The sequence below is a fragment of the Vicia villosa genome, linkage group LG2 (genome assembly GCF_029867415.1).
Source record: "Vicia villosa cultivar HV-30 ecotype Madison, WI linkage group LG2, Vvil1.0, whole genome shotgun sequence".
Classification (NCBI taxonomy): Eukaryota; Viridiplantae; Streptophyta; class Magnoliopsida; order Fabales; family Fabaceae; genus Vicia; species Vicia villosa.
The window spans coordinates 40,947,732-40,973,485 of NC_081181.1; the positions used below are offsets into that span (position 1 = coordinate 40,947,732).

The 25,754-nt window shown below is 32.3% G+C and overlaps 3 protein-coding genes across 3 annotated transcripts; 2 read left to right on the plus strand and 1 right to left on the minus strand.

Annotated features, from left to right (window-relative positions):
- The first annotated feature begins 7,433 nt into the window (after positions 1-7,433).
- On the plus strand, positions 7,434-11,904 carry LOC131646098 (probable rhamnogalacturonate lyase B). The gene is made up of 16 exons (XM_058916250.1): positions 7,434-7,563; positions 7,687-7,768; positions 7,948-8,069; positions 8,184-8,219; positions 8,318-8,437; positions 8,712-8,831; positions 9,242-9,377; positions 9,469-9,645; positions 9,746-9,901; positions 10,001-10,107; positions 10,228-10,312; positions 10,412-10,553; positions 10,663-10,822; positions 10,958-11,074; positions 11,151-11,274; positions 11,405-11,904. The coding sequence occupies exons 1-16, from the start codon at positions 7,460-7,462 to the stop codon at positions 11,654-11,656; spliced, it is 2,040 nt and encodes a 679-aa protein (XP_058772233.1). The 5' UTR covers positions 7,434-7,459; the 3' UTR covers positions 11,657-11,904.
- On the minus strand, positions 11,865-13,574 carry LOC131646099 (probable mannitol dehydrogenase). Its single transcript, XM_058916251.1, has 4 exons — positions 13,455-13,574; positions 12,638-13,265; positions 12,365-12,518; positions 11,865-12,265 (listed from the first exon to the last, which is right to left on the minus strand). Exons 1-4 carry the CDS (start codon positions 13,550-13,552, stop codon positions 12,060-12,062), a joined length of 1,086 nt encoding a protein of 361 aa, XP_058772234.1. The 5' UTR covers positions 13,553-13,574; the 3' UTR covers positions 11,865-12,059.
- Positions 13,575-23,711: 10,137 nt separating this feature from the next.
- On the plus strand, positions 23,712-25,384 carry LOC131650205 (probable mannitol dehydrogenase). Its single transcript, XM_058919923.1, has 5 exons — positions 23,712-23,920; positions 24,025-24,138; positions 24,239-24,752; positions 24,841-24,994; positions 25,086-25,384. Exons 1-5 carry the CDS (start codon positions 23,823-23,825, stop codon positions 25,289-25,291), a joined length of 1,086 nt encoding a protein of 361 aa, XP_058775906.1. The 5' UTR covers positions 23,712-23,822; the 3' UTR covers positions 25,292-25,384.
- Positions 25,385-25,754: the final 370 nt, after the last annotated feature.

The window sequence follows — 25,754 nt, forward strand, 5'->3', positions numbered from 1 at the left end:
ACGCACGAACACTAAACCTAAGACTCTAAAATCAATTAATAATAACAAGAATCCCCGGCAGCGGCGCCAATTTGATCTGCTGTCGCACGCGGATCAAAAACGAGTTATTTTGAATAAAACTGTAGATAGCGACAAGTGACTCGAATATCGTCTCACAAGGATTCTTAGTTGTTACTAACCGAATGGAATTCGAATTAAGGGGGGGGTTGTTTCGTGTTCAATTATAAAAATGCAGAAAATAAGTTATTATAAAAAAGTGATTATCTGAATAAGCTGAAACGAATCAACCCACTGTATCAACTTCCGACTTATCATTGATCCCTATAAAATTCCAATTCCCTAAACGGGTCTGATCCTATTCGACTACAAAAACTACTAACAAGCGCAATAGCAATTATACGAAGTCTGTCCCTGAATTCCGAATAAAGCAAACGGATTATAAGCTATTGTGAATTAAGCAAACACAATATGATCGAACGCGACAATGCAAAAGCTACACTAATCACGAAATTTATTCAAGAACAGACAACAATCAAATTAAAAAATTCTATCATATAAAAACAATTAAATTAAGCAAGCAATTGTAATTATAGATTGAATTCAAAGGAACAGATTAATGGAAAATTATAAAAGAACCTCAAAGCGGCATCTGATTACAGTGAATTGATCCTCGAGGTTTAGTTCTCCATTACCGTACAGAGCAAAAGAGTATTTTTTCGTGAATGGTGAAAGTGAATAGTAGCTGTACGGCCAGACCTAGCTAAAGAGAAGACAAAAGGAAATTCGGGTCATAAAAACCCAACTGGGTCAAAAACATCCAGAACCCGACCCACTACTTAACGACCCAAAAATTGAAAATAAAATAGTGTTGCAGCTTCAAATGAAAATTTGGGATTTATAGGTTCTGAATCTGATTTCGACTCAAACATGAAAGTCGTAGCTCTCTCTCTTAGCTTTCCGGCGATTATTAGAACGCCTCAATCGGATTCCTGAAACTCCAGTTATGATTGTTTTCGTGAAAGCTGCTAAAGCTGAAAATTAAGTACGAAAATCAAATAAGAATAAAAATAAATTAAAATATAAAAACATTATAAAATACAAAAATAAGACAAGCAAACCATGGAAATGTATAAGTACAACCGTAGAGGAATATGCATCAAAATGCACTGATCAAAGATCCTATTCATATATTCCATAAAAACACCAGGTGCATTAGTAACTCCAAACGGCATTATCGAATACTCGTAATGACCATACCACGTTTTAAATGCAGTCTTCTAAATATCGTCCTCCTTCACCCAAATTTGGTGATACCCAGACCTCAGATCAATCTTACTAAATACACGCGCTCCAACCAGTCGATCCATCAAATCATCAATCCTCGGCAATGGATACCGATTCTTGATAGTAACCTTGTTTAATTATCGGTAATCTACACACAGTCTCATAGAACCCTCTTTCTTATTTACTAACAACACAGGTGCACCCCACGGAGAAACACTCGGACGAATGAATTTCTTTTCAAGCAATTCTTCCAATTGTTTCTTCAGTTCAGCCAACTCAGATGGTGACATACGATACGGTGCCATCGACACGGGGCTAGTTCCCGGAATCAATTCAATATCAAACTCTACCTCTCTTTTCGGCAGTAACTCATTCACATCCTCTGGAAAAACTTCTGGAAAGTCACATACCACTGGTAGTTCACTAATCATTGCCTTCCCTTTCAAGTTCATCAACGCAAACAACATAAACACAGTTGCACCGTCTTCAACAGCCTCATTCACCTGTCTAGCAGTCATAGCCAGATTGTCAGCATTAATAGCCTTAGGAAACAACACCATCTTTGCAAAACAATTGATATGAACGCGGTTGAATTCCAACCAGTTCATTCCCATGATTACATCAAGTTGTTTCAACGGAAGACACACTAAGTTCATTTTGAATTCCCTACCAAAAATATCGACCGGACAATTCAAGCAAGCAGACGAAGTAGTTACTGAACCCGACGCAGGAGTGTCAATAACCATACTTCCATTTATGTCAGATATTTCTAAATTCAATCTCTTAGCACAATCCAAAGAAATAAAAGATTGAGTCGCTCCAGTATCTATAATTGCAACTAAAGGTGTGCCATGAATAAAACATGTACCTTTAATCAATCGATCTTCAGGAGTGGTTTCCGACCCAGTCAAAGCAAAAACCTTTCCTCCAGATTGGTTCTTCTTTGGCTTAGTACACTGTGGACTAATGTGACCTTCTTCATCACAGTTGTAGCAAGTTACAACCCTCTTCTTACAATCAGCAGCAATATGACCCACTTTATCACACTTGAAGCATTTCTTTTGATCAAGCTTGCATTCATTCTTACGGTGTCCAACCTCGCCACAGTTGTAGCATATGATAAAAGCACTGGAGTCTCCCCCACTAGGCTTCTTCCAATAAACAGCTTTACCTCTACCATAAGGCTTACCTCTATCCATATGCTTCTTACCTTTCTTGTCAAACAACTCGCGAGAGTAAGATGACTTCATCTTGATATTATCTTCCTTGAATATCCTGCTACAATCAACCAAATAAACAAACCATCGAATCCTCTGATATCTGATACCTTTCTTGATTTCATCACGAAGGCCATTCTCGAATTTGATGCATTTCGAAAATTCACTAGCCTCATCATTGTTGAAAAGAGTGTAATACTTTGCCAATTCTACAAACTTGGCAGCGTACTCTAGAACTGTCATATTGCCTTGCTTCAGCTCCATAAACTCAATCTCCTTCCTTCCCCGAACATCCTCAGGAAAGTATTTCCTCGGAAATTCCCTCTTAAACACAGCCCAAGTGATTGCTATTCCATCAGTCTCTAGCTCTGTCTTGGTAGCAATCCACCAGTCGTCAGCTTCCTCAGATAACATGTGAGTACCATACCTCACCTTCAGGTTCTTAGCACAATTAATCACTCTGAAAATCCTCTCGATTTCCTTCAGCCACTTCTGAGCATCTTCAGGGTCGTGAGTGCCTTTGAACAACGGAGGGTTGTTCCTCTGAAAATCTCCCAACTGCCTGTTAGTACCAATACCAGCTCCATTGAGATCCCCTTCAAGCACACCAACAATCATCCCCAAAGCCTCAGCAATTGCATCATCGTTTCTTCCACCTCTTTCAGCCATTACTCTGCTTAAATCACAAACAATTTCGTCAGAACAAAAGTATCTACAGGGTTAACTCGCACTAGTCGCATACACAGGGAGGACTGACACTAAGACTCTGGTCACAACGACCGACTATGCTCTGATACCACTATTGTAACACTCTTCTAAACTCCGCGGCCATTAATAAAATAATTCAGAGTAACATGAACAAGGGTGCCACAATTTAAAAAAACAAAACTTCATACGTCATTGTCATGCATTCACTAAGGAACAATTTATCATAATTCATAACATCTCATGTTAACACAGCGGAAAATTCATCGTACGGATAAGTATAACATCTTTGATACTATATCCCACAAAATAACTCAAAACAAGAAATGTAGTCATCAAAATTATAAACTAAAAAACCTGCGTCCCCCAGTGTTACATTATCAGAGCATGACACCTGACGCTATACTAAACACAATGATTTATGAGCTAATCCTCACCAAGTCAAAAGCCGTTATCCTCAATCTAAAAAATGACAACATGTAAGGGTGAGTCTCATTCACAATTAACAAATATTATTGGGTTATAAATAATAACACCTCATAGCTTTACTATTCACCCAATTGTATTATATTCAGGTGTTCAGACAATTCACCATCACACCATCACACATCATCAAACCATAACACTGAAACACATTCAATCATGTTATGAAAATCATGCATATGAATGAACTGACACTATGCTTGTGGTACTAACATCATCAATGGGGATAACCCACCGACCGATCCAACATCATCAAGATACGGCCCTTCCAGCACAAATTACACACAATGGGAATTATGCCTTTCACTGATCCACAACAATCATCTGGATACAGCCCTCAACAAATGATTATGAATGAATGCAAACATATATAACATACTTATGCCATCGTTGATCCGATGAACAACATCGTCTCATATTCAAATCATCATCATCATCATCAAAGCATGTTTATATATATTAGCATCATTCAAATACAATCCAATCATCATCCAACACAAAGGTTATTTCATAAGGTTCATCATACTCGAAACGGCACTCAAAACAGGCCAACGATTCAAAAGTTATGCATCACTAAACTTTCAAAAATCACAAAATGGAAAATCCTGCACACAAGCTTGGCCATACGCGTTTGACGTCATCCATACACGTATCGCACTACCCCATACGCGTATCAGTAGAAGGCTGCGCTGCGACGGGACAAGGCAGCGTACCATATGCGTACGGCCCCTGGGAATGTCCCTCATACGCGTATGACTTACCCCCATACGCGTATCACACTCAAATCGCCAGCGTCTTCTCAAAAACCTGCAATCGTACCAGTCCATTTTCCACCACTAATAGTCTGCGATTTTGAGTCTAAAACAACATTTTTGCACACTTTGACTTATAGGATTCATCCAACTTCATCAATCTACTATCCTATATCAGTTTTGCACATAAAAACCTAACCTTCTACTCAACTATTTAGAAAACCCATATTCTCATATTAGTTTTCATGGATGAACACAACAGCACATCAATAAACTCCATATTCATACCATAACATCAATCAAAACACAATTACGCATAGAATTCAACATGGGTAACATCAATTATATAATTCTCCTCAAAATCATCCTAAACCCCAATCTAACATATAACCAAATTGACATAAACAATACATCTAATCAGCCCTATCATCTATAACAAGATAAGAGATGCTAACCGGAAGAGTCCCCCTTACCTTAGACAAAGATTCTTGATTGGTCCTCTTCCTCTTTTGTTCCTCTTTCTCATATCAGCTTCTCTATTCCTATGTTCTCCTTTCACGTCTAATCTTCCTTTTCTCCCAATTCCTTATTTTTATGAAAATAGACTTTTAATTAATAAAAGGCTTTACTAACATAACACCCCCTTCTTACTAATACCATGTATGGCCCAATGCCATAACTAATCTTTTCCAAATAATTTCACAAGACCAAAATAATTCTAATAATTAATTTAAATTCGAATTAAATTAAAATTAGAAAATACGGGTGTTACAGGATCATCACTTCCACCACCTCCCCTATACATCTGAACAGCTCTAAAATATCGACAGCTTTGGTCCTAAAGCTCCTATCTGGTATTTGTGAAGAAAAAAATGGAAGTAGTACTTGATTCTTTGCTACGCTCGTTCTCCTACCTTTCGGGTGTGAATCCCCTTACTGAGCGTCGTTCCGAAAGCTTCTCCTCCTAACCTCTGTCTACTTTGGGCCCCGGTCATTGACCGTCGAACCGGACTCCGTTAGAGAAAAACCAGAGTTATTTGAGACGTCATTAGTATATGTCTCATATTTACTTATAAAAAAATTAGCAACTTTAAAAAAAAAATTAGACCTTTTTATAATAGATCCAAAGACAATCATATAATTCACACAATTTCTTTTTCTTTTGGAAATATACATTTTTTATTATAAAAATGAATAATTCCAATTGTTAACTAATTTGGACTATCCAAAAGAGTACAAAAAGATGAACCATATCCATTTTAATTATAAAATTTTATAATAACTAAAAATAAAAGGAAAGAGGTATATAAAGTTATTATTTTATAATATTTTCTATATATTTAGTCAGTCATTCTAATATATCATAAAATTTTCTATATATTTAGTGAAGCTCTTTTACATTTTAAATTTAATACTATTTTTCTCTTATAAATACCACTAGAGTGTATTCTCATATTATGTAAATTGTAATTTATACACATTCCTTTCAACTATATTACACATTTTCACAGGTTAGCTCTTCTCCATTCATTTCTTAATTTTTATTATAACACTTTCTTTCACGTTACAATTTGCTATTATTTTCTGTATTTTGAATGGTTAATGTATTTTATTGATTTTATTGATTTTCTCAAAGAACTATGTTTCACTATGTGCTGAGTCCATTGCCTTTGTCTTTCTTGAAAATAAGTCAGATATATATTTAGGTATCGTAAGTGTATTGTAGAGACTAGTGCTTTGTCATTTTCCCTTATATTTTGATTCCTTCATTCTACTCAAATAACAAAACATGTTACTTTATACTATTGGTTTGCATTTTGTCTATTTTGTATTTCTTAACAGCTTCTTTACAATATGCTTGTGGAGGATTCTCAATTTAATTGAAGTATGAAAATCACTTATTGTTATATTTCACCAAACGCTTTCTAATGTCAAATAAGCCAAAATATATTGAAATGGAAATAACATTAACTATTGATTTTTTTTGATTTTTTTTCTATTCATAGATAATATATATTGTTATGGAAAAGGATCAAATGATGAAGATATTCAGGGAATATGCCCACAAATTATTTTTTTAATTTTTAGGTACTCTTGAATTTAGTTGGGTATCGATAATCCACTCAATCATATTCTATTATTTAATGACATGTTTCATTTATAATTATTTAATTTTAAAATAAATTTAAATTGTAAACTAATTTGCAATAAAATATTGATATCCAATTACTTATAATAATTTATATAATTTTTAATGGATTTATTAGAATATTTCTTATATTCATTTTTAATAAGATTCTTTACTTTCTGTATAAAGACAGAAAAAAAAACAATTCAAACAAAAAAAAAGTTGACATTTGACCTAACCTTTTTTTATGTATAAAAAAGTTTTAATCTTTATTTTGCTAAAGTTGGTAATTGAACTTTATAATTTGTATATAATAATGTAATGTATGTATGAGGTCGTTTATTTGGCTTTATCTAAATGCATGCAAGTGTTCGAGATGAAAATGTGCTTTTGTAATATATATATATATATATATATATATATATATATATATATATATATATATATATATATATATATATATATATATATATATATGATAAGATCAATTGACACTAAGGTGTCATGACACCAATTCTTGACCGTTGATTATTATTAATCTAAAAATTAAGATATATTTTTAAGGGTTTTTTTTTAAGCCTTTGCATTAATAATTATAAACCAAAAGAATTTACTATATATATTACATAGTAATGCATGGATTGTATAGTAATTTTGAAAACCAATTCCAATATATATAGCTAACAATTTCATCCATATGGTTTTATCAAAAGTTTGTTGATTATTATCAAGGTTATTTATGATCAAACTTGTCTTATATATACACATAACTCTTTTCTTTTTTTTCATTATTAAAGTTAGTATTTTGTATCAAAGTTTATTTTGGCGTTAATTCTTTGACATGGATTGTTTTCAAATTATTTGCAGGTTGATATTGTTTAAAGATAAAGATGGAAGGTGGCATGAATAAAAGGGTTCTCTTGTTGTTGTGGTATATAGTGTCTTTTCAACTCTGTTTCATTCATGGTGCTCATTCTGAGAATTTTTCATTCAGGTTCGCCCTATACTTTATTTTTCATTCAGGTTCTCCCTATACTTTATTTTTAAATTTAATATTTATATAATATATACTAGGTTCTTTTTTTACTTATTTTCTTTGTATTGCTTTCACTTGCAGAAGAAACTTGAGGAAATTCGACAACCTAGAATCGACGAGTGCTAATTCTCGAGTCACTCTTAATAATCAAAATTCTGAACAGGTTATTGAAGTCGAAATGCTGCATTGCAATCACAATTACGATTTAGAGTTGCAATTTAATATTTAAAGAGATGATAATATTATTTACACATAGATGATAATTTTTGAAATATTAGTAGACAAAATGAATAAAATATAAAAAATTGTTTTCCTGATATATTTTTTTTCTTTGATTTTCAGGTGGTGATTAGCAATGGAATAATTTCTCTCACTTTGTCCAACCCTGAAGGGTATGTCAGAGGATTATCATATGCTGGAATAGATAATGTACTTGATGCAAGAAATGAAGAAAATGATAGAGGGTATAATTTCATATTAAATTAATTAATTTTATTAATTTAATGTTTTTCTACAAGCTTTTATTTAGTTATATAAATATAAATGACATAATTAGGCTTTCATATTATATATAACAGGTACTTAGACATTTCTTCTGGCAAGTTAACTCAAAGGTACTATAATTTAATTTAATTTAATGTATATTTTGATACCTTCATGATATATATGTTAATAACTAACACAAAACTTATTATTGAAATTATCATTGCAGAGTTGAAGGGACAAATTTCACTGTAATTACAAACAAGGAGAATATAGTTGAGGTTTCATTTTTAAGGACATGGAGATCTTCCATGGATTCTTCAAATGTACCTATAAACATGGACCAAAGGTGAACTCCTACTCTCGATTCTTAGACACAACTTTCTAAAATGTATTATTATTTTTATAAATGCTATATCCAAATATCCGAGTCATCGTATTAAGCTCCATGTCCGACTAATTCGAGGGACTAATTCCAACTAGTAGAATTATATTCGAACCTGAAATTTTAAGATAAACAAACTCTTAAATTGATTATAACTTAGCTTTACGAACCTGACTTATAATGTAAGTGAATATTAGTTATTAAAATATTTGTTGTATTAATTAATTCAATATTACAGGTATATATTGCGAAGTGGTGATTCAGGGTTTTATTCCTATGTGATATTTCAAAGGCCAAAAGGATTTCCTGCCATTACAATTGATCAAATAAGGATTGTTTATAAGCTAAATGAAGCCAGGTAATTAAAATGCATATTATGATTTTAAATTGCGGCCCACAACTGTAATATTGTTGATATGGTAGTCTTCGTAGCTGCATCGAACCACAATTGTTGCATGATTTAAAATCATGCGTTCGGCCGCATTAGATATTGCATGTTATTTTCATCATAACTCAAAATTTCGAAACCTCAAACTCAATTTATTTATTATGTAATGAAAAATCATAACGTGTTTTTCACGTGTGTATTTCAAATACATCCCAATAAAAATTCACGTTACAACGACCCTAATGCGCATCGTCGCAGCAACCGCAATCGCAATTTAACATCATACTACGTACAAATATACTTACATTTTTTGATATCAAATTACAAAAAAATAAAAAACTATATATGCATTACTAATAAAGTAGAGACTACACATGTAGATTCAACTATATGGCCATATCAGATACTAGACAAAGAAAAATGCCATCTAACAATGATAGAAAAAGAGGACAACAATTAGCATTTCCTGAAGCTGTTCTGTTAACTAATCCATCTAATCCAGAATTTAAAGGAGAGGTAACTCTTTTCTTTTATGCATTTACATACTTTTCTTAATTGTTTATGTATTATAGGTGCATTTCTAATATAATTTTTATGGCGGATTAAGGTGGATGATAAATATCAATACTCAAGTGAAAATCAATACAACCAAGTTAATGGATGGATTACCGCGGATTCCGAAAAGCCCGTGGGCTTTTGGATCATAACACCGAGCAATGAGTTCCGCAATGGTGGGCCTGTTAAACAAGATCTCACATCTCATGTTGGCCCAATTTGCCTCTCAGTAAGTTCAACAAAAACCCACCAATTCTCTAAATTGTGTTAGAATTTTTCAAAAAGCATTTATAATTTTTTCTTTTGCTTATTTATATCTTTATATGTAGATGTTTGTGAGCACCCACTATGCTGGTACACAGGTAGAAATAGAATTCAAAGAAGGAGAGACATATAAAAAGGTTTTTGGACCTATTTTTGTTTACTTGAATTCTGCTTCAAGTAATAATCAATTCAAATCTCTATGGTCAGATGCTAAACAAAAGGTTTATATTTTCATTAACAATCATATATACAATTTATTTATTTATATTGTTTAGCTTATAATATGACACATTATTAACTATTATTCTTTGATTAATCAGCTATCGAGTGAAGTTAAAAATTGGCCTTATGATTTTCCTCAATCAAAAGATTTTATTCCACCTAACCAAAGAGGATCACTACAAGGAAGATTAAGAGTCCAAGACTGGTAAAGTGAATAATCTCTTGACCAAAAATATGTGCTAAAATAACAATACTTTTTAATATAAATCATTCTGACTATTTACTTTTAATCGAGCTGAATTTTTTGCGTTACCATATTTAATAGGAGGAATCAATCTCAAAATGCTAACAATGCTTACATTGGTCTAGCTCTGCCTGGGCCTGCAGGGTCGTGGCAGATAGAAGGCAAGGTATCTTCGTAATTAGTCAGAATACACGTTGTTTATTGAATGTTAGTGTAACATATTTATGTAACTAAAAATGATTCGAAACGTGTTAAAATTTTACAGGGATATCAATTTTGGACTCGATCAGACAAAAATGGAAACTTTATTATAAAGAATATTGTACCTGGAATATACAACTTGTTTGCATGGGTTCCTGGCTTCATTGGAGATTACAAATATAATAATGATATTACAATTAAACCAGGTAAATTATAAAAATAAATTTGAAATATATAAATAAAACTTCAAACTTATTAACTATAACTTTATTCCATTAGACAGTGACTCTATAATAATAATGTATATACTTGTAGGATCTACCATCAATTTGAATTCACTTGTATATAATCCTCCAAGAAATGGCCCTACTTTATGGGAAATCGGCATTCCAGATCGATCGGCCGCTGAATTTTTTGTACCAAACCCTTATCCTAACCTCTTAAACAAATTATATATTAACAGCCCGATAGACAAGTAAGTCTATAACCAATTATTCGATAGTTTATCCTATCTTTAACTATTTTCTCCGTTTTTATAAGCAGTATTTTCGCCGTGCATATAAAAAACATCCGAGATAGTATTAATCTTACTTTTCACTTACTATGACAGGTTTAGGAATTATGGATTATGGAATCGTTACACCGATTTATATCCAAAACATGACCTTGTTTACAAAGTTGGTGTTAGTAAATATCAAAATGATTGGTTTTTCGCTCATGTTCCAAGGTAAATTGGTTCTGTTTATTTATCATAATTATATATTATTTCTACACTTTACTCTAATCTTTACTCATATATACAGAATCATAGGAAATAAAACTTATCAAGCAACCACATGGAATGTTATATTTAAACTTAGTAATGTATTAAATGGAAATTACACATTACAACTTGCCCTAGCAAGTGCCTCTTATGCTGAAGTACAGGTACATTAGTTTATTTTTTATTTTTTAATACTTAATCCTCTTAACTAATAAGTTAATAATTAATTTTTAGTTAATGTTAATACAAATTAATATATATACTTAATTTTTTTTTTTTATGATGGATAAATAGGTTTGGTTCAATAACATGAGAGATGATCTTCCTTACTTCACAACAAATAGAATAGGAGGTGACAATGTCATACCAAGACATGGAATCCATGGACTATATTGGTTATTTACTATACAAGTACCAAGTATTCATTTGGTGAAAGGAGATAACACATTATATTTGAGACAATCAAGATATGGATCAATTTTTCAAGGAGTTTTATATGATTATATCCGCTTAGAAAGTCCTCCCACTACCAAGTTGAATGTGTGAATTTTTTAATAGAGGAAGATGTCCTTTTAGATTATTAAATATGTTGCTAGAAAGCAATGGTTTCAAGAAAATAGTAAGGCTAGTTGTATATTGTGCTTATGTTGTTATCAATAGTAGGTTCAATTTTTAATGCCATAAAGAAAGGATGAAAGAGATTTAAATGACAAAGAAGCTTTTTTTTATCATAACAAACTTTTCTTTTGTCTTGTAGCTAAATGGCCGAAACTTTCAATCTTTAAATTGAATAAATAGGATCGCATGTTCGAATTTACGCTCATACAATCGGATGTCTCTGAACAAATAGTAACGAGACATCAATAACAAAGATTAAAGTAAATTAAAACGGAATGAGTTACAAAATGTGATTAAATAACTAGAAAATGAGAGAAATAATCTTTGGTTTTCAAGAGCTAGCCTTCAATGTCTTTCCAATATCAATAACAAATCGATATTTCACATCAGACTTGAGTAGCCTCTCCATCGCAGTATTTACATAATCTATTGGAATAATCTCAATATCAGGTTTCACATCATGTTTGGCAGCAAAATCAATCATTTCTTGTGTCTCTTTTATCCCTCCAATCATACTCCCACCAATTATCTTTCTCCCTATCAAAAAATGTGAAACAAAAATTAAAAATCTCTATAACTAATCATATTTTAATATGAGATAATCTATGTATATTAAATTATTTGTTGCATGCTTACCTCCAATTAAAGAAAATGCAGGAAGCTCTAATGGCTTCTCTGGAGCTCCAACCATAACAAATTTCCCATGATTTTTCAATAAACCAAGCAAGGGAATTAGTGGATGCATTGCCGAAACAGTGTCAATGATACCATCAAAGGTTCCCATTACAGCCTGTAACATAATATAATGAATATCATTAGCACTGTCATACAAATGGCGGACACAGAACGTGTGTCTGAGGCTGCAACACGCATTTTATAAAGACAAATTGAATTATTATTTATACACACCTGCATTTGATCTTGTTCACGACTAACCACGAACGAGTCAGCTTTTAAATGTTCAATTGCCTCCTTCTTTTTATTAGGAGAAGTGCTTATCACGGTAACATTAGCACCAAAAGCTTTGGCGAATTTCACAGCCATATGACCTAATCCGCCAAGACCAACGACACCCAAGTGTAAACCGGGCTTGTCGAGTCCAAAATACTTCAAAGGACTAAACACCGTGATCCCGGCACAAAGGAGAGGAGCGGCGGCTTCAAGTGGCATGGCATCAGGAATTCGGATCACAAATTGTTCGTCGGAAACCATGGTGTCTGAGTAGCCTCCATACGTGATTGATCCATCAACATTCTTGGCACTATATGTGAGAATCATCTTTGAGCAGTAATTCTCAAGATTATCAGCACAACTTTGACATGAGTGGCAAGATCCAACCATGCATCCTACACCTACTCTGTCTCCAACTTTGAAATTTTTTACCTTGCTTCCTACCTCCGTTACTTCGCCAGCGACTTCATGGCCGGGAACAATTGGATAAGTAGAATTTCCCCACTCATTTTTCACCATGTGGAGATCAGAGTGACATATACCACAATACAAGACTTTGAATGCCACATCTTTTTCACCGGTTTCCCTGAAAATAAAATATATCAGCATGTGATTCTAACCAACATACAAGAAGACAAAATAACAATATTAGAACCTACACAAATCCTACGGACCACGTAAGTAAATTAAACATAATCATAAGTGTCGTATCAGTTTTAGACACCGACGCGAACACATAATTTTTCAGAAATGATAGAAGAGTGAGTATGGTTACCTTCTAGAGAATTTGAAAGGAGAGAGGACACCAGATTTGTCCCTGGCTGCCCATCCGAAAGCCTTTTTGGGATGTTCGGTCTCTGGTTGTGAAGCCATGTCAATTTCAGAGAAGAAGAAAGGATCTGAGAAACAATAAAAAGAGTAGAGATATTATTGATGTTATGGGAAGAGGTAAAATCCACAAGTTATAACAATAGTATATGTGGCAATGTTTTAGCCATATGTCCTGCTAGGACGGGTGAGTAGGGGTCTTTGTCAATGGTTAGGCGAACTACATGTGTCCGTACCCCCCACTCCTTAGATCAAGGACAGTTGCCAGCTATTATCATTTTTTTAATTGAGAAAAGAAGAACTTACTTTTTATAAATTTAATACTTATTTTACAAAAAAATCATATGTCATCCTGTCATCGTACTAAATTAGAGTATAATAATTAACAAATATTTCCTACCATAAATATATATTAATAATAACTAAACAATAATATGATAAAAATAATAATATAATTTATATATTCATAAATAATAATAAATAATGTAATCCAACGAAATTTCCCACCAAAATTCCCCAAATTATAATCTTACTTCTTTCCTTCCACCAAAATTTCACGTAAAAAATATATAATAATACGTAAATAATAAATAATAAATAATAACAATATAATCCTTCAAGTCCATAAATAATAATAATAATTTTTTTTATTTATTTTTCCTTTTTTTCTCTAAGTATTAATTAATAAATATATTTTGAATATACCTCAATCCACCCTATAATACTTTAGACATCCGGCGAAATTTTATTTTTGACCTCCAAAAATACATTTACGGAAGCATTTTTTTTTTGTGATTTTAAAAATACACTTCTGAAAATATGTGATATTTTTGAAAAGTTACATGGTGCATGAGAAATCCACGGAGTGGAATGAGAGATTTTATGTATTTTATATGTATAAGCATGTTATGGAAGGATGAACTATTCAACTTAATTTAATGGTAAAAAAATAATAAATAAAGATGAGGGATATTTTACTCAAGAATAAATTATTAACAAATTCTTTTTAATTTAATGGTTAGAAATGATAAGTAATTAAATGTGGTGAGAGAAAATTATTATTTATTATTTTTAACCATTAGATTAAGAAAAATTAATGGTCAAAATGTAGAATAAATGTTATTAACTTACTCTTGGAGTAAGAATATCCGTCCTCACAAATAAATAAATAAATAGATGATAAATAATGATTATATAATCCTACAAATTCTTAATTAATAAATACATAAATAATAGGATAATCTTACAAACTCTCTCAATAAAATGTGTCAAAAAATATAATAATTACTTACTAAAATTAAAAATTATCTTATATATAAAGTTGTTAGGTTATTTAACAAATTTTCCGTCAAAATCTTATATATAAAATTGTTAGGTAAATTAATAACTTTGACTTTAAAATTGATGATATAATTGTAATTTCATATTTTTATATTTATTTATTTAATTATTTATGATTATTCATCACACTAACTTACCTTTTAATTTTTTTAATTAATAAATTTTTGTCACATCTAAATATTTAAGTATTTAAATTATTTCTATTATTATATGCATATAATAATTAACATGTAGAGTATTTATATCAATATTTAGTGTACAATTGCACTAAGTAAACAACAAAACATTAAAAATAATTATAATAAACTATGATTAAATAAAAATAATTATCAATTATATTTTCCAAATAAAAAAAGGCTAAATAATAGGTGATTCTTGGGTGAAATTTGTAAGTACAAGCCTACACTCATCAAGAAGTTTTAGATTCATGACAAACATCATAGTTGAACAAATATCAAGCCACAAGTGAATGACATAAGGAAAAGTAGGATTTTGACTATCTAAGGCATTTTAGGTCGACTCACCACAAGCCCATCTCGACCTAGAAGGCTTCATTCAACCAGTAGAAGGAATTGTCTCAGATAGGTCGACCCACTAAGCCTTTAGGTCGACGCAAACTGAAGTGAATAAAGAAGTCTCACCTCTGTTCCATTTAGGTCGACTCAACCAAATGCCTAGGTCGACCTAAACTGAAGAAAAATCACAAGAACCAAATCCAACTGATTTTAGGTCGACCCAGAGCCCCAACCGGTTGACCCAACTGGAAACAAATATAGTTTTGTTGAATCTGTTCCATTTAGGTCGACCCAATCAATGAAGTAGGTCGACCTATCTCCTCAAAACTTGCCAAATTATGCGCTTGCCCTGTGTTAGCTGTACTAGCACCTTTATATATCATTTTCAGTTAATTATTGAAGCTCTAACACCAACAACTGAAAGATACACAAAGGCTTCTCATCTTCTTTCTTCTTCTCAACTCCAACACAATTACACACAATAATTCTTGTGGTGAGGGTTTGTGATCAAGATCGATAACGTCCATGGAAAGGAATTGAAGGTTCCTAGTGGGTGAAGATTTGTGGGGTTTTTGGTGAATAAAATCTGCGGATTTTGTCCTCCAAGATTGGTGAATTTTGGGGGTTTTTGTCAAGAGACTTCATCAACGATTCAACTGAGTGTAGAGATTGAAGAACAAGGGTTCGAGCAATTCACGACACTGTAGAAAAGGAATCAAAGATAATCTCTTGGAAGATACTTGATCTGGTTCAAGATCAAGGGGAAGAAGATACAAAGAATCAACATATTCGGTTTACCGTTATTGCTTTGTTATCTTCTTAGGAGGTGTAGTTTTATTAACTGTGGGTTTTGTAACATGATAAGTGGGGAAAAACTCTACATATTTTTCTAGATGTCCTGTAGAGATCAAATGACCCGTAAAACCTAGGGTTTTACTAGAAATAAAGGAAGGAATTAATACTTGGGAAGTGTAACATCCCGATTTTTATTACTATTTTATTAATTATATTAGTAATTATATTATTTGGTGTTTCTAATGATTATTTGCTTATTTATTCATTTATGATGTTTATTGAAATTTTCGCGTTTTGAGACGATTTAGTCGGTATTAGTTCAGGATAGCGGATCGATATTTAATCAAAAAATTTAATATTTTTATTATTAGAAATATTAATGAGTTAATATTTAGCGTTTTGGGAATTTTTTTGAGTAATTAAGATTAGACCGGAAATATGAGACATTGAGTTATTGGAGGATTTTATTAGTATTTATTTTACTATACTATTTTATATTATTTGGTGTGTTAATTATTTATTTAATTATTTGATGTGTTAATTATTCATTTAATTATTTGGTGATATAATAATTAATTTAATTAATTGACTATGTGTATATTTGTATTGGTTTAGTTTATTGAGCTAAATAGATATATTAAGAGATTATGAGTATTGGGCCTATTTATTTGAAGTAGAAATAATTGAGTGAGTTATATTTTCTTAAGCCCATTTTATAAACCATAAGTTAGTAAGGGTTAAGGAGAGTAGTCATTTTCATTTCATTTGGTCATTTTGAAGAGAATAGAAGGTGGAGGAGAAGAGCAAAAGGGGAAGAACAAGGAGAAGCTAGGGTTTGGAGGAGAAATTGAAGAGGTAAGGGGGAGAATCCTTATTATTATGCGTTAGTATAATTGGGTCAATGGGTAGAATATTGATATGAGTAGGTTTGTTTGTTAGTTGAATCCATAAAAAAATTTCATTTGCTTGTGTTGCTGTGCGTATTTGAAATAAATGAATTCTTTATGGAATGGAAAGTGAAGAATGTTGTGCATAAGCCGCCGGACCTTGACGGTCAACAGTGTGAGGCAGGTCTCTCGCTTTATTAGCAAACCACACACTTGTTTTGTCTTATTAACTGACCAAAGTCTCTAATTAAATTCAATTCACTAGAGCTAGCTTCCAACACATGCATTTCTATTTTCAAAAACGTAAAAGGTACACAGTATTTTAATTGTTTTGATTTTCTTCTTATTAATTTAAGTGGAGTAGTGCACAATCTAGTCTACCATCTAGATTAGATTTCTTATTATTTTGTTTTCTTTTCTCTGTGTACTGTCATGTTCCATTTTTATACTATTACTTTAGAAACATATAGAATTGTGTATTACAATAGAAGTGAACCACAATTATAAGATTAAATAGAATTGGAACAGTATAGAACCACTTGCCCTGTTACAGTAGTAATGGAATTTGGAAATGAACCATTGTAAATTGAAATACAGTAGAAACAGTCCCGTTTGACCGAATAGCGAAATTAAACGGTATAATTAGTTGTCCGGAATTTGATGAAAATTTACGTGGTAGCTAAGTTTAATTAGTAGATTAACGTGGTAATGTTATTTTGTTGAAATTGTGATATTTTACAAATCGACCGAAATTGTGTTTTATTTAAATATTCTTTATAAATAAATTTTAACAATTTAATATAATTGTCAACAGAGTTGTTAGAGTTGTCAATAGAGTTGTTAGAGTTGACAATAAGTTGTCAGAGTTGTTTAGAGTTATTAAGAGTCATATTTTTATTTGTTTTTGCGTAATTTTGACATGTTTAGAGTTGTTAGTGTATGATGTCGGTGTTTGTTTTTTTGTTGAAACTTTAACAATTCATATATTTTGAACCGTAACTCTGTTTGAGTCTCCGTTCGAGGCGTTAGAAAGCTAGCGCGATATTCTTTTCAATAAAAATGGTCATGAGCAATAGAATGCTAGAAATTGGAAATGGAGTAGAAATATAAGTGAATTAAATTAATATAGTATGATTATTAATAGGTTGATTAAATTAATAGTTGAATTAATTTCAATGTGTTTAATTGATTGGAGTATAATTTGGAATTAGATCAACTATTCGGTTTGATGGTAAATTACGATATTTTGAGAATTTATCTGTAATTGGGTTTTTGGCTCGAATATTTATGTTGAGAATAATATATTGTCATGCCAATGATGTTGTTTTGATAATGTGTATATTCATATATATGTGATAAATGTGAATTGACATGAGATAGTATGGATACTAGTGTTAATTGGATTTTATGAATCGTAATTGATTAATTGACATTTTATATGTGAATGATATGTATGTGTTGAGAATGTTGTGTACAATATTGTGGATAATTCATAGAGTGAATTATTGTGATATGCTAAATATTAAGATGGTAGAGATGATCTTAATTGCATATGTTTGATTAACATTGTACATACATTCATATCATGTTGTGCCTTGAAACAAAGGTGGTTTGCTTTGAAACAAAAGCGAGGCTTCGATTCTAGAGTGAATCGGAAGCGGTAAACTATATGTTTACATTTTGGTGGGCTTTGGTCTTGTCCGGATCGGAAGCGTGGCTTGGATTCTAGATATTGAATCGGAAAGCGGTGAAACGTTGGGTTCACATTGCGGTACCACATGCATAGCGTCACATATCTTGCATTGAGTCACATTAGAATTATGCGATAATTGATTATGTGAAGTTGATGTAGTTGTGATGTGTATATGAGCTTGATAATTGAAATGAGTGATGTTTGAATGCATATTTGATTAAATGTGTGAATATGTGATCATTATGGTTGTGTGTGTAATTGAGAATATAATATTGGAATTGAATATTATACTCTTTATACTTGTTGTATACTTGATAACATGTGAAATATCGATCGATTATAATTATCTATATGGTTATACATAGTGTGATTAATTACTTGAAATGTTGATTCAACCATTGTATCTTATTATACTTTCTTCATAATGATTCGTATTCTCACCCTTTTGTTTTAATGTTGCCCTCGTTTGGCGACATGCAGGTTCTGGAGTTAGTAGTTCGCGTGTGATTTTAGTCGGAGTTTCTTCTGAGTTTTTGGAGATTAGGTAGTAAGTCGATGCTCTGGTCATGTAACACTGGGTAGACTAGTTATTTGAACTCATGTTTCTATTCGGTTATGTATTACGCTTGATTTGAGAACCTGTTATGTTATTACTTGTTGTTTGATAGGCTCTTAAGCCAAATATTCCGAATTATGTTTTAATTTATGTTGATATGATTATTGAGACTTGATCATGGTATGGGACATGGATCATTTTATGAAACACATGAGTATTGGTAGTTTTCGCTGTGAATGCATATTCTAGATAAAATATGATTAATTGAGAAGTGTTATTTGAAATGACCAGGTGTATCATATAGTGTAAGTAAATGCTGTCGGTTTTTAAAGGCTTTTAGTTTTTGAAAAGTCGATGTGACGCCCTTTTGAATTATATGCATGCTTATTCTCTGATTATATGCTTATTTATTTTGGGGTATAAAAGGGGTGTTACAGGAAGCATAAATTGTTTTTTGTTCTTTGGTAAGCTTAGGAGGCGATATGAACTCTTGATTCCCAGAAGTCATGAGTTTGCTAGTTGGTTCGGATTAAGAAGCAGAATCCTTGGAAGTCCCAACCTCTTTAGTGTTCATGGGTTCTGTTGTTATTTGTTAGGAGACATTGTTGAAGAAATAAAGTTTGATGAAGCTTTGAGGAGAGAGTTGGAATGTTTATAAAAAAATACAGAAAATTCTGGAGGTTGTGAAAATAGAAATGAGGAATGAAGAAGATGAACTATTTATAGTTGGGTTTTTGGAAAATGAAGGGGTTACATCTCAAAGAGTTAGTGGGGCATGTGTCATAACCCTGTGAGGAAGGCAGGGAGGTTACTATTCATTTTTTCTTGGAAACTAATAGTAATGATGGAATAACTGATGCACACACGTCTTGAGGAGACGTTTTGAAAAAGTAGTCATGATTGATTGTGACATCATGGATTGAGGGTCAATGAAAGGTTGTTTGGTTGAAATCTAAAAGTTGCAAAAAATATCCATTTCTGCATCAATTCAAAATAAACATTTATTGGGGGCACATTGTTAGCTGGGGATTTTGATATGTAGTTAATGTTGATTTAAGGATACCATGTTTTGAAGAATAGCATGAGATAAGATTTCATAAAGCCATTTATGAGTTTCATTCTTATGAAGAACTTAATGTTATGTCGAGGTAGAGTCCAAAATAATGCCTTTGAAATCGAAGGAGTAAAGGACTTAGAATATTTTAGATATTTGGAAACACGCTTCGATAAGTCACGTTGGATTGTTTCAAGGGTTGGAGCAGGAAAGTTTGAAATTCAAACAAATTCGTTTTGGCCAGAAGGACGCGTGGAAGCTTTAGAAGATCGAAGCATTTGAAATGTCGAACGTGGCATATTTCTGTGAAGAGACCGTTAGGGTCGAAATTAGTATAAATAGGGATCTTAATGTTAGTATTCGGGTGTTCATTTTGTACAAAAGTTACTCAAATACTCAAAGTACCAGCGTAAGAGAAATGAGTTTGTTGAGAATGTACGTATAAGAAACACCACTTTTTATGTTAAAGTTATTTATCAATACAAGTCATTTTGTACCTTTTTTTATAAAAATCCTTTACTTTTACAGTCGAAAACCCTTTAAGTTTAAGTCATTTTACATGCCTTTTACTTTCCTGCAAAATTGTCAATTTAAGCATTAAGATTCAGTCATTTAGAATTTGTTGGAAACACCATTTTTATTCTTGTTCTTAGATAAGTTATAATCTTTAAGAGAATTATCATTATCTTTTGACATTCGAAATAATGTTTAATGTAAGTATGATTATGGAAATAATAAGAACTGTGACACATCTCCTAGGATCAATCTAGTCGATCCTGCAAGTTACCAAAATATAGAGTTTGGAGGACTAGCGGTTGTTTGTCAAAAATTACTGCGAACAATAGCACACTCCAAAAATCATTTTAGACCAAACAAAACCAACCAAACAACCAATAATCATACATATAAGGGTTCCTGATCACGGTTCTATCATGGGTCATCCATACAATCAACAAGAACATGATTATTCACATAAATTCATGGATTTCTACATAAACCCTAACATAGAAAGTTATAAAATTGTGAAATTAAGAACACGTAACATACAATCTACCCATTGCATAGTATACACACCCATAATAACATGGATTCTCCCCCTTACTTCTTGTAGAATCTTCAATTCTAAGGTTGCCTCTTTCTCTTCTGTCTCTTTTTCCTCCTCTCTTGTTCTTTCTCTTCTTTTCTCCCAAATGAAAGTTATGACACTAACCTAATCTCTTTCTTACTATATTTCTTAACTAAATGGGCTTAGTCACACACACCCCATCATTACTTATATTTCTAATAATTAGGCTCTATTAATTCATTATTCTACTAAATATTTAAATAACCCAATTAACATACTAACACACAATTAAATAATTATCATACCACCTAATAATAAAATAATTAAACTAATAAAAAATAATTATTTAAATAAATAATTAATAAAAATCGGGATGTTACATATTCTACTGTCTGACTCCATACCCCCCCTGAAATCTTTGGTTATCACACTATTCTCCACCCATTTCATTGGGAATGAAAACTTCTACTCTTTCCACGTTTTGCTCATCATTAGCCATTATTGCTTCAAAATTATTTTCCAACTCTTTCTATTCTGCTTCATCTTCCTCCTCAAGAACTTTCATGAATGTTGAATCTTTATCATTTTCAGACTCTCGAAGTTCTTCATCTAAACTTCTTTTGTAAGAAGGATTCTACTTTTGTATATTAATTGGACACATAAAAGATTCTTCCTCCATCATAGCCTTTCAAAGAAGTTCTGATTCCATGTGTGCATTAGGATTCTGTATATTCTGATCCAAATAGTGATACCATTCATCACCACTTCTGGATACCACTTCTTTAGACTTACAAACCAATATTGGAAGAATTCTTTTGCTTCCTTCACCAAGGAATGAAAGTCTTCTTTCTCTTGGACCTTTATAAATACTTTGTTTCCCTTTATTAAAATCACCTACAATTAAAGAATTCCCACATCCATGATTGTTTGTTCTAACATGGAGACCTCGTCAATGTTGTGAACTCTTCCAATAACCCCCTTCTTAACTCATGTGACATCCTCTTCATTTGCAACATACTTCATCCCCTTCCACCCCTCTACCGCGTCCTTTTCCCCTATCGCATGTCACCTCTAGAATTTGAGTTCATCACCCCTTGTGCATTATATCTCCGATTTTTAAAATCTTTGTTTAATTTCAATATCTTTTATTCTGATGTCTCCTGAAACATTTGTGAAGTAACACATTATAATATTCTAAAAACTATTTGTCTTCTCGCCTAAACATCTATGTCCTTTCTTTCTTGAAAAATGCTATTCCTACACCAGTTTCTTACACTACACCGTATGTCCGTACGGTACAGACGTACTATTCATGTACGGACAGAACTATTCACCGTTCGTACATGAATAGTAAAATATTAAATAAATATTTTTAAAAAAAAAGTATCATTTTTTTTAACGTTTTTTTAAAAAATATTTGACAATACCTACGGATTTGACAATACCTGCGGATTTAAGTGCGGATTTACCTACAGATTTGACAGTACCTGCAAATTTACTTGCGGATTTACCTACGAATTTGACAATACATGCGGATTTACTTGCGAATTTACCTACAAATTTGACAATACATGCGGATTTACTTGCGAATTTACCTACGAATTTAGGTAAATCCGCAGGTAATGTCAAATGCAGGTAAATCCGGAAGTAAATCTGCAGGTATTATCAAATATTTTTTTTAAAAACGTAAAAAAAAATTATTAAAATAAAATAAAAAGTAAAAAAAATATATTCAAATAATATTTTACTCTTCATATACGGACGGTGAATAGTGTCATCCGTGCATACGGTGTAGTACGGCGGTGTACAAATAGCAAAGCTGTTCTTTCTTCTATGGCACACATAAGTTCATCTTGAATCTCTCTCCCGTCTATATCGTTCTTTAATTTGCATTCTCTATTCTCACCCCCTCATCTTTGTGTGTGGCCACCCGAAAATAAATTGGAAATTGTAATGGTAGGGAGTAACTAAAATTGATAAGTGTAAGAAGACTTTATTGCATACCATCTTATTTATTATTTTTTAAGATGAAATTATGATTATTAGACTAGTGTGGATTCAGTGCAAGTAATAGTTTGACTAAGAGAGTATAATTTGGAAAGGGAGGAAGGGGTAACTATTTTGAATAGTTAGAGCATCTCAAAGTCACCGACTTTTGACCTACCTTTTAAAATAAACCGTCACCTAATATGTCAAACACGCTATAGATAACGTCACCGCATACGTAAATACTACAACAACAACAACCGCCTTCGCAACACGACATATGCTCATTATAAATAACTCCCACTACCTCGTAATATCCAAAACAACCAACCTAGTATTCCTTTTGCTATAGTATCATCACCACCAAGAGAGACATACATATACATATAGTTTATTATTCACTTCCTTTTGTTGACATTGAAATGGCAACACAACCTGAATTGGAGCATCCTAACAAAGCCTTTGGTTATGCAGCAAGAGATTCCTCCGGTGTTCTCTCACCTTTCAGTTTCTCGAGAAGGTTCACTTCACTTCTCTTATATCACCTCTTCACTCTTTTCATCGTTTTAATTAATTATTATTATTTTACACCAATTATTGATAATTTGTTTTATTGAATTTCAGAGAAACCGGTGAAAAAGATGTGGCATTCAAAGTATTGTATTGTGGAATATGTCACTCAGATCTCCATATGGTGAAGAATGAATGGGGCATGTCCAAATATCCACTAGTTCCAGGGTATGCTTTAAACGATCACATATTTTAGATTTCTATAAAGTAATTTTCTATTACAATTTCATTTCAATTCACGTACGCATGCATGATTGCATGACCACAGGCATGAGATTGCTGGTATAGTGACAGAAGTGGGAAGCAAAGTAGACAAGTTTAAAGTTGGAGACAGAGTAGGCGTCGGATGCTTAGTTGATTCGTGTCGTACCTGTCAAAATTGCGAGGAAAGTCTCGAGAATTATTGCCCCCAATCTACACTCACATATGGTGCTAAACATAGTGACGGAACAATCACACATGGAGGATACTCAGATTCAATGGTTGCTGATGAGCATTTTGTGATTCGTATTCCTGATAGCTTACCACTTGAAGCTGCTGCACCGCTCCTTTGTGCTGGTATCACTGTCTATAGTCCTCTTAGATATTTTGGACTCGACAAGCCTGGGCTTCATGTAGGTGTTGTTGGGCTTGGCGGGCTTGGTCACATGGCTGTTAAGTATGCCAAAGCTTTTGGTGCTAATGTTACTGTAATTAGTACATCGCCTAACAAAGAAAAAGAAGCAATTGAACACTTGGGAGCCGACTCATTTCTGATAAGCCGCGACCAAGATAAAATGCAGGTATAGATTCAAATTATGATTTTCTCAAAAATTGGCATCCGTAAATTGGTTATGTATTAATTAACTAATTTTGTTAATAATTTTATAGGCTGCAGCAAGTACTTTGGATGGTATCATTGATACAGTTTCAGCTAATCATCCAATAGTGCCTCTAATTGGATTACTGAAATCTCATGGTAAACTTGTAATGGTTGGTGCACCAGAAAAGCCTTTGGAGCTTCCTATCTTTCCATTACTTCAAGGTAAACAACCATATATATGAAAAATATTTGTATTGATCTCTTGTTTGATTAGAAGCAATAAGATTTTGATGATGATGACATTGATTGGCAGGGAGAAAGTTGATTGCTGGAAGTGCAATTGGAGGGTTGAAGGAAACTCAGGAGATGATTGATTTTTCTGCTAAACACAATATAGAACCTGAAATCGAAGTCATTCCTGTGGATTATGTTAACACTGCAATGGAGAGACTTCTCAAAGCAGATGTCAAATATCGATTTGTGATTGACATTGGAAACACTTTGAAACCAAGTTCTTAAAATTTTTGCAGTTTCAATTGTCAATTGTATTTTGTTCCTGTATGCAATAAGTGTTTTTGATAGTAGACATAGAATGTCTGCTGTTGAAAATGATAGAGATTTGGCAAGATTTATATTTATGAAAATGAACAATGTAAGCTTTTTTATTTGAACCCTTTCTTGATAGTTCATATATTTCATGTGCAGCAATGCAATGAATATTAATTGAGTATTGAATATTTGTAAGGTGTCTGCAAAGGAAATTCTTCATATTAGAACTAAAAGAGAATTTAATCAATTTAAAACATATATTTCATAAACAGCAAATGTAAAACAATAAACTTTTACTCACTCTATACAATGGTGTAATCTGTCAAGGCCAGAAGTAGAAAACAACACAGTACTTGTGATTCTCATGATAATGATTCTACTAAGACGTAAATGAAGGGTACAAACTAAGGAAAACCAACCATGAGAATTACAA

Excerpts from the sequence above, each read along its gene's own strand:
- LOC131646098 (XM_058916250.1), top strand. The coding sequence starts at position 7,460 with ATGGAAGGTGGCATGAATAAAAGGGTTCTCTTGTTGTTGTGGTATATA. Across the intron at positions 7,564-7,686 it reads TCTGAGAATTTTTCATTCAG|AAGAAACTTGAGGAAATTCG; the intron begins GTTCGCCCTATA and ends TTTCACTTGCAG. Across the intron at positions 8,070-8,183 it reads AATGAAGAAAATGATAGAGG|GTACTTAGACATTTCTTCTG; the intron begins GTATAATTTCAT and ends TATATATAACAG.
- LOC131646099 (XM_058916251.1), bottom strand. The coding sequence starts at position 13,552 with ATGGCTTCACAACCAGAGACCGAACATCCCAAAAAGGCTTTCGGATGG. Across the intron at positions 12,519-12,637 it reads GTGAACAAGATCAAATGCAG|GCTGTAATGGGAACCTTTGA; the intron begins GTGTGTATAAAT and ends ATTATGTTACAG. Across the intron at positions 12,266-12,364 it reads TGCATTTTCTTTAATTGGAG|GGAGAAAGATAATTGGTGGG; the intron begins GTAAGCATGCAA and ends ATTTTTTGATAG.
- LOC131650205 (XM_058919923.1), top strand. The coding sequence starts at position 23,823 with ATGGCAACACAACCTGAATTGGAGCATCCTAACAAAGCCTTTGGTTAT. Across the intron at positions 23,921-24,024 it reads CCTTTCAGTTTCTCGAGAAG|AGAAACCGGTGAAAAAGATG; the intron begins GTTCACTTCACT and ends ATTGAATTTCAG. Across the intron at positions 24,753-24,840 it reads GCGACCAAGATAAAATGCAG|GCTGCAGCAAGTACTTTGGA; the intron begins GTATAGATTCAA and ends ATAATTTTATAG.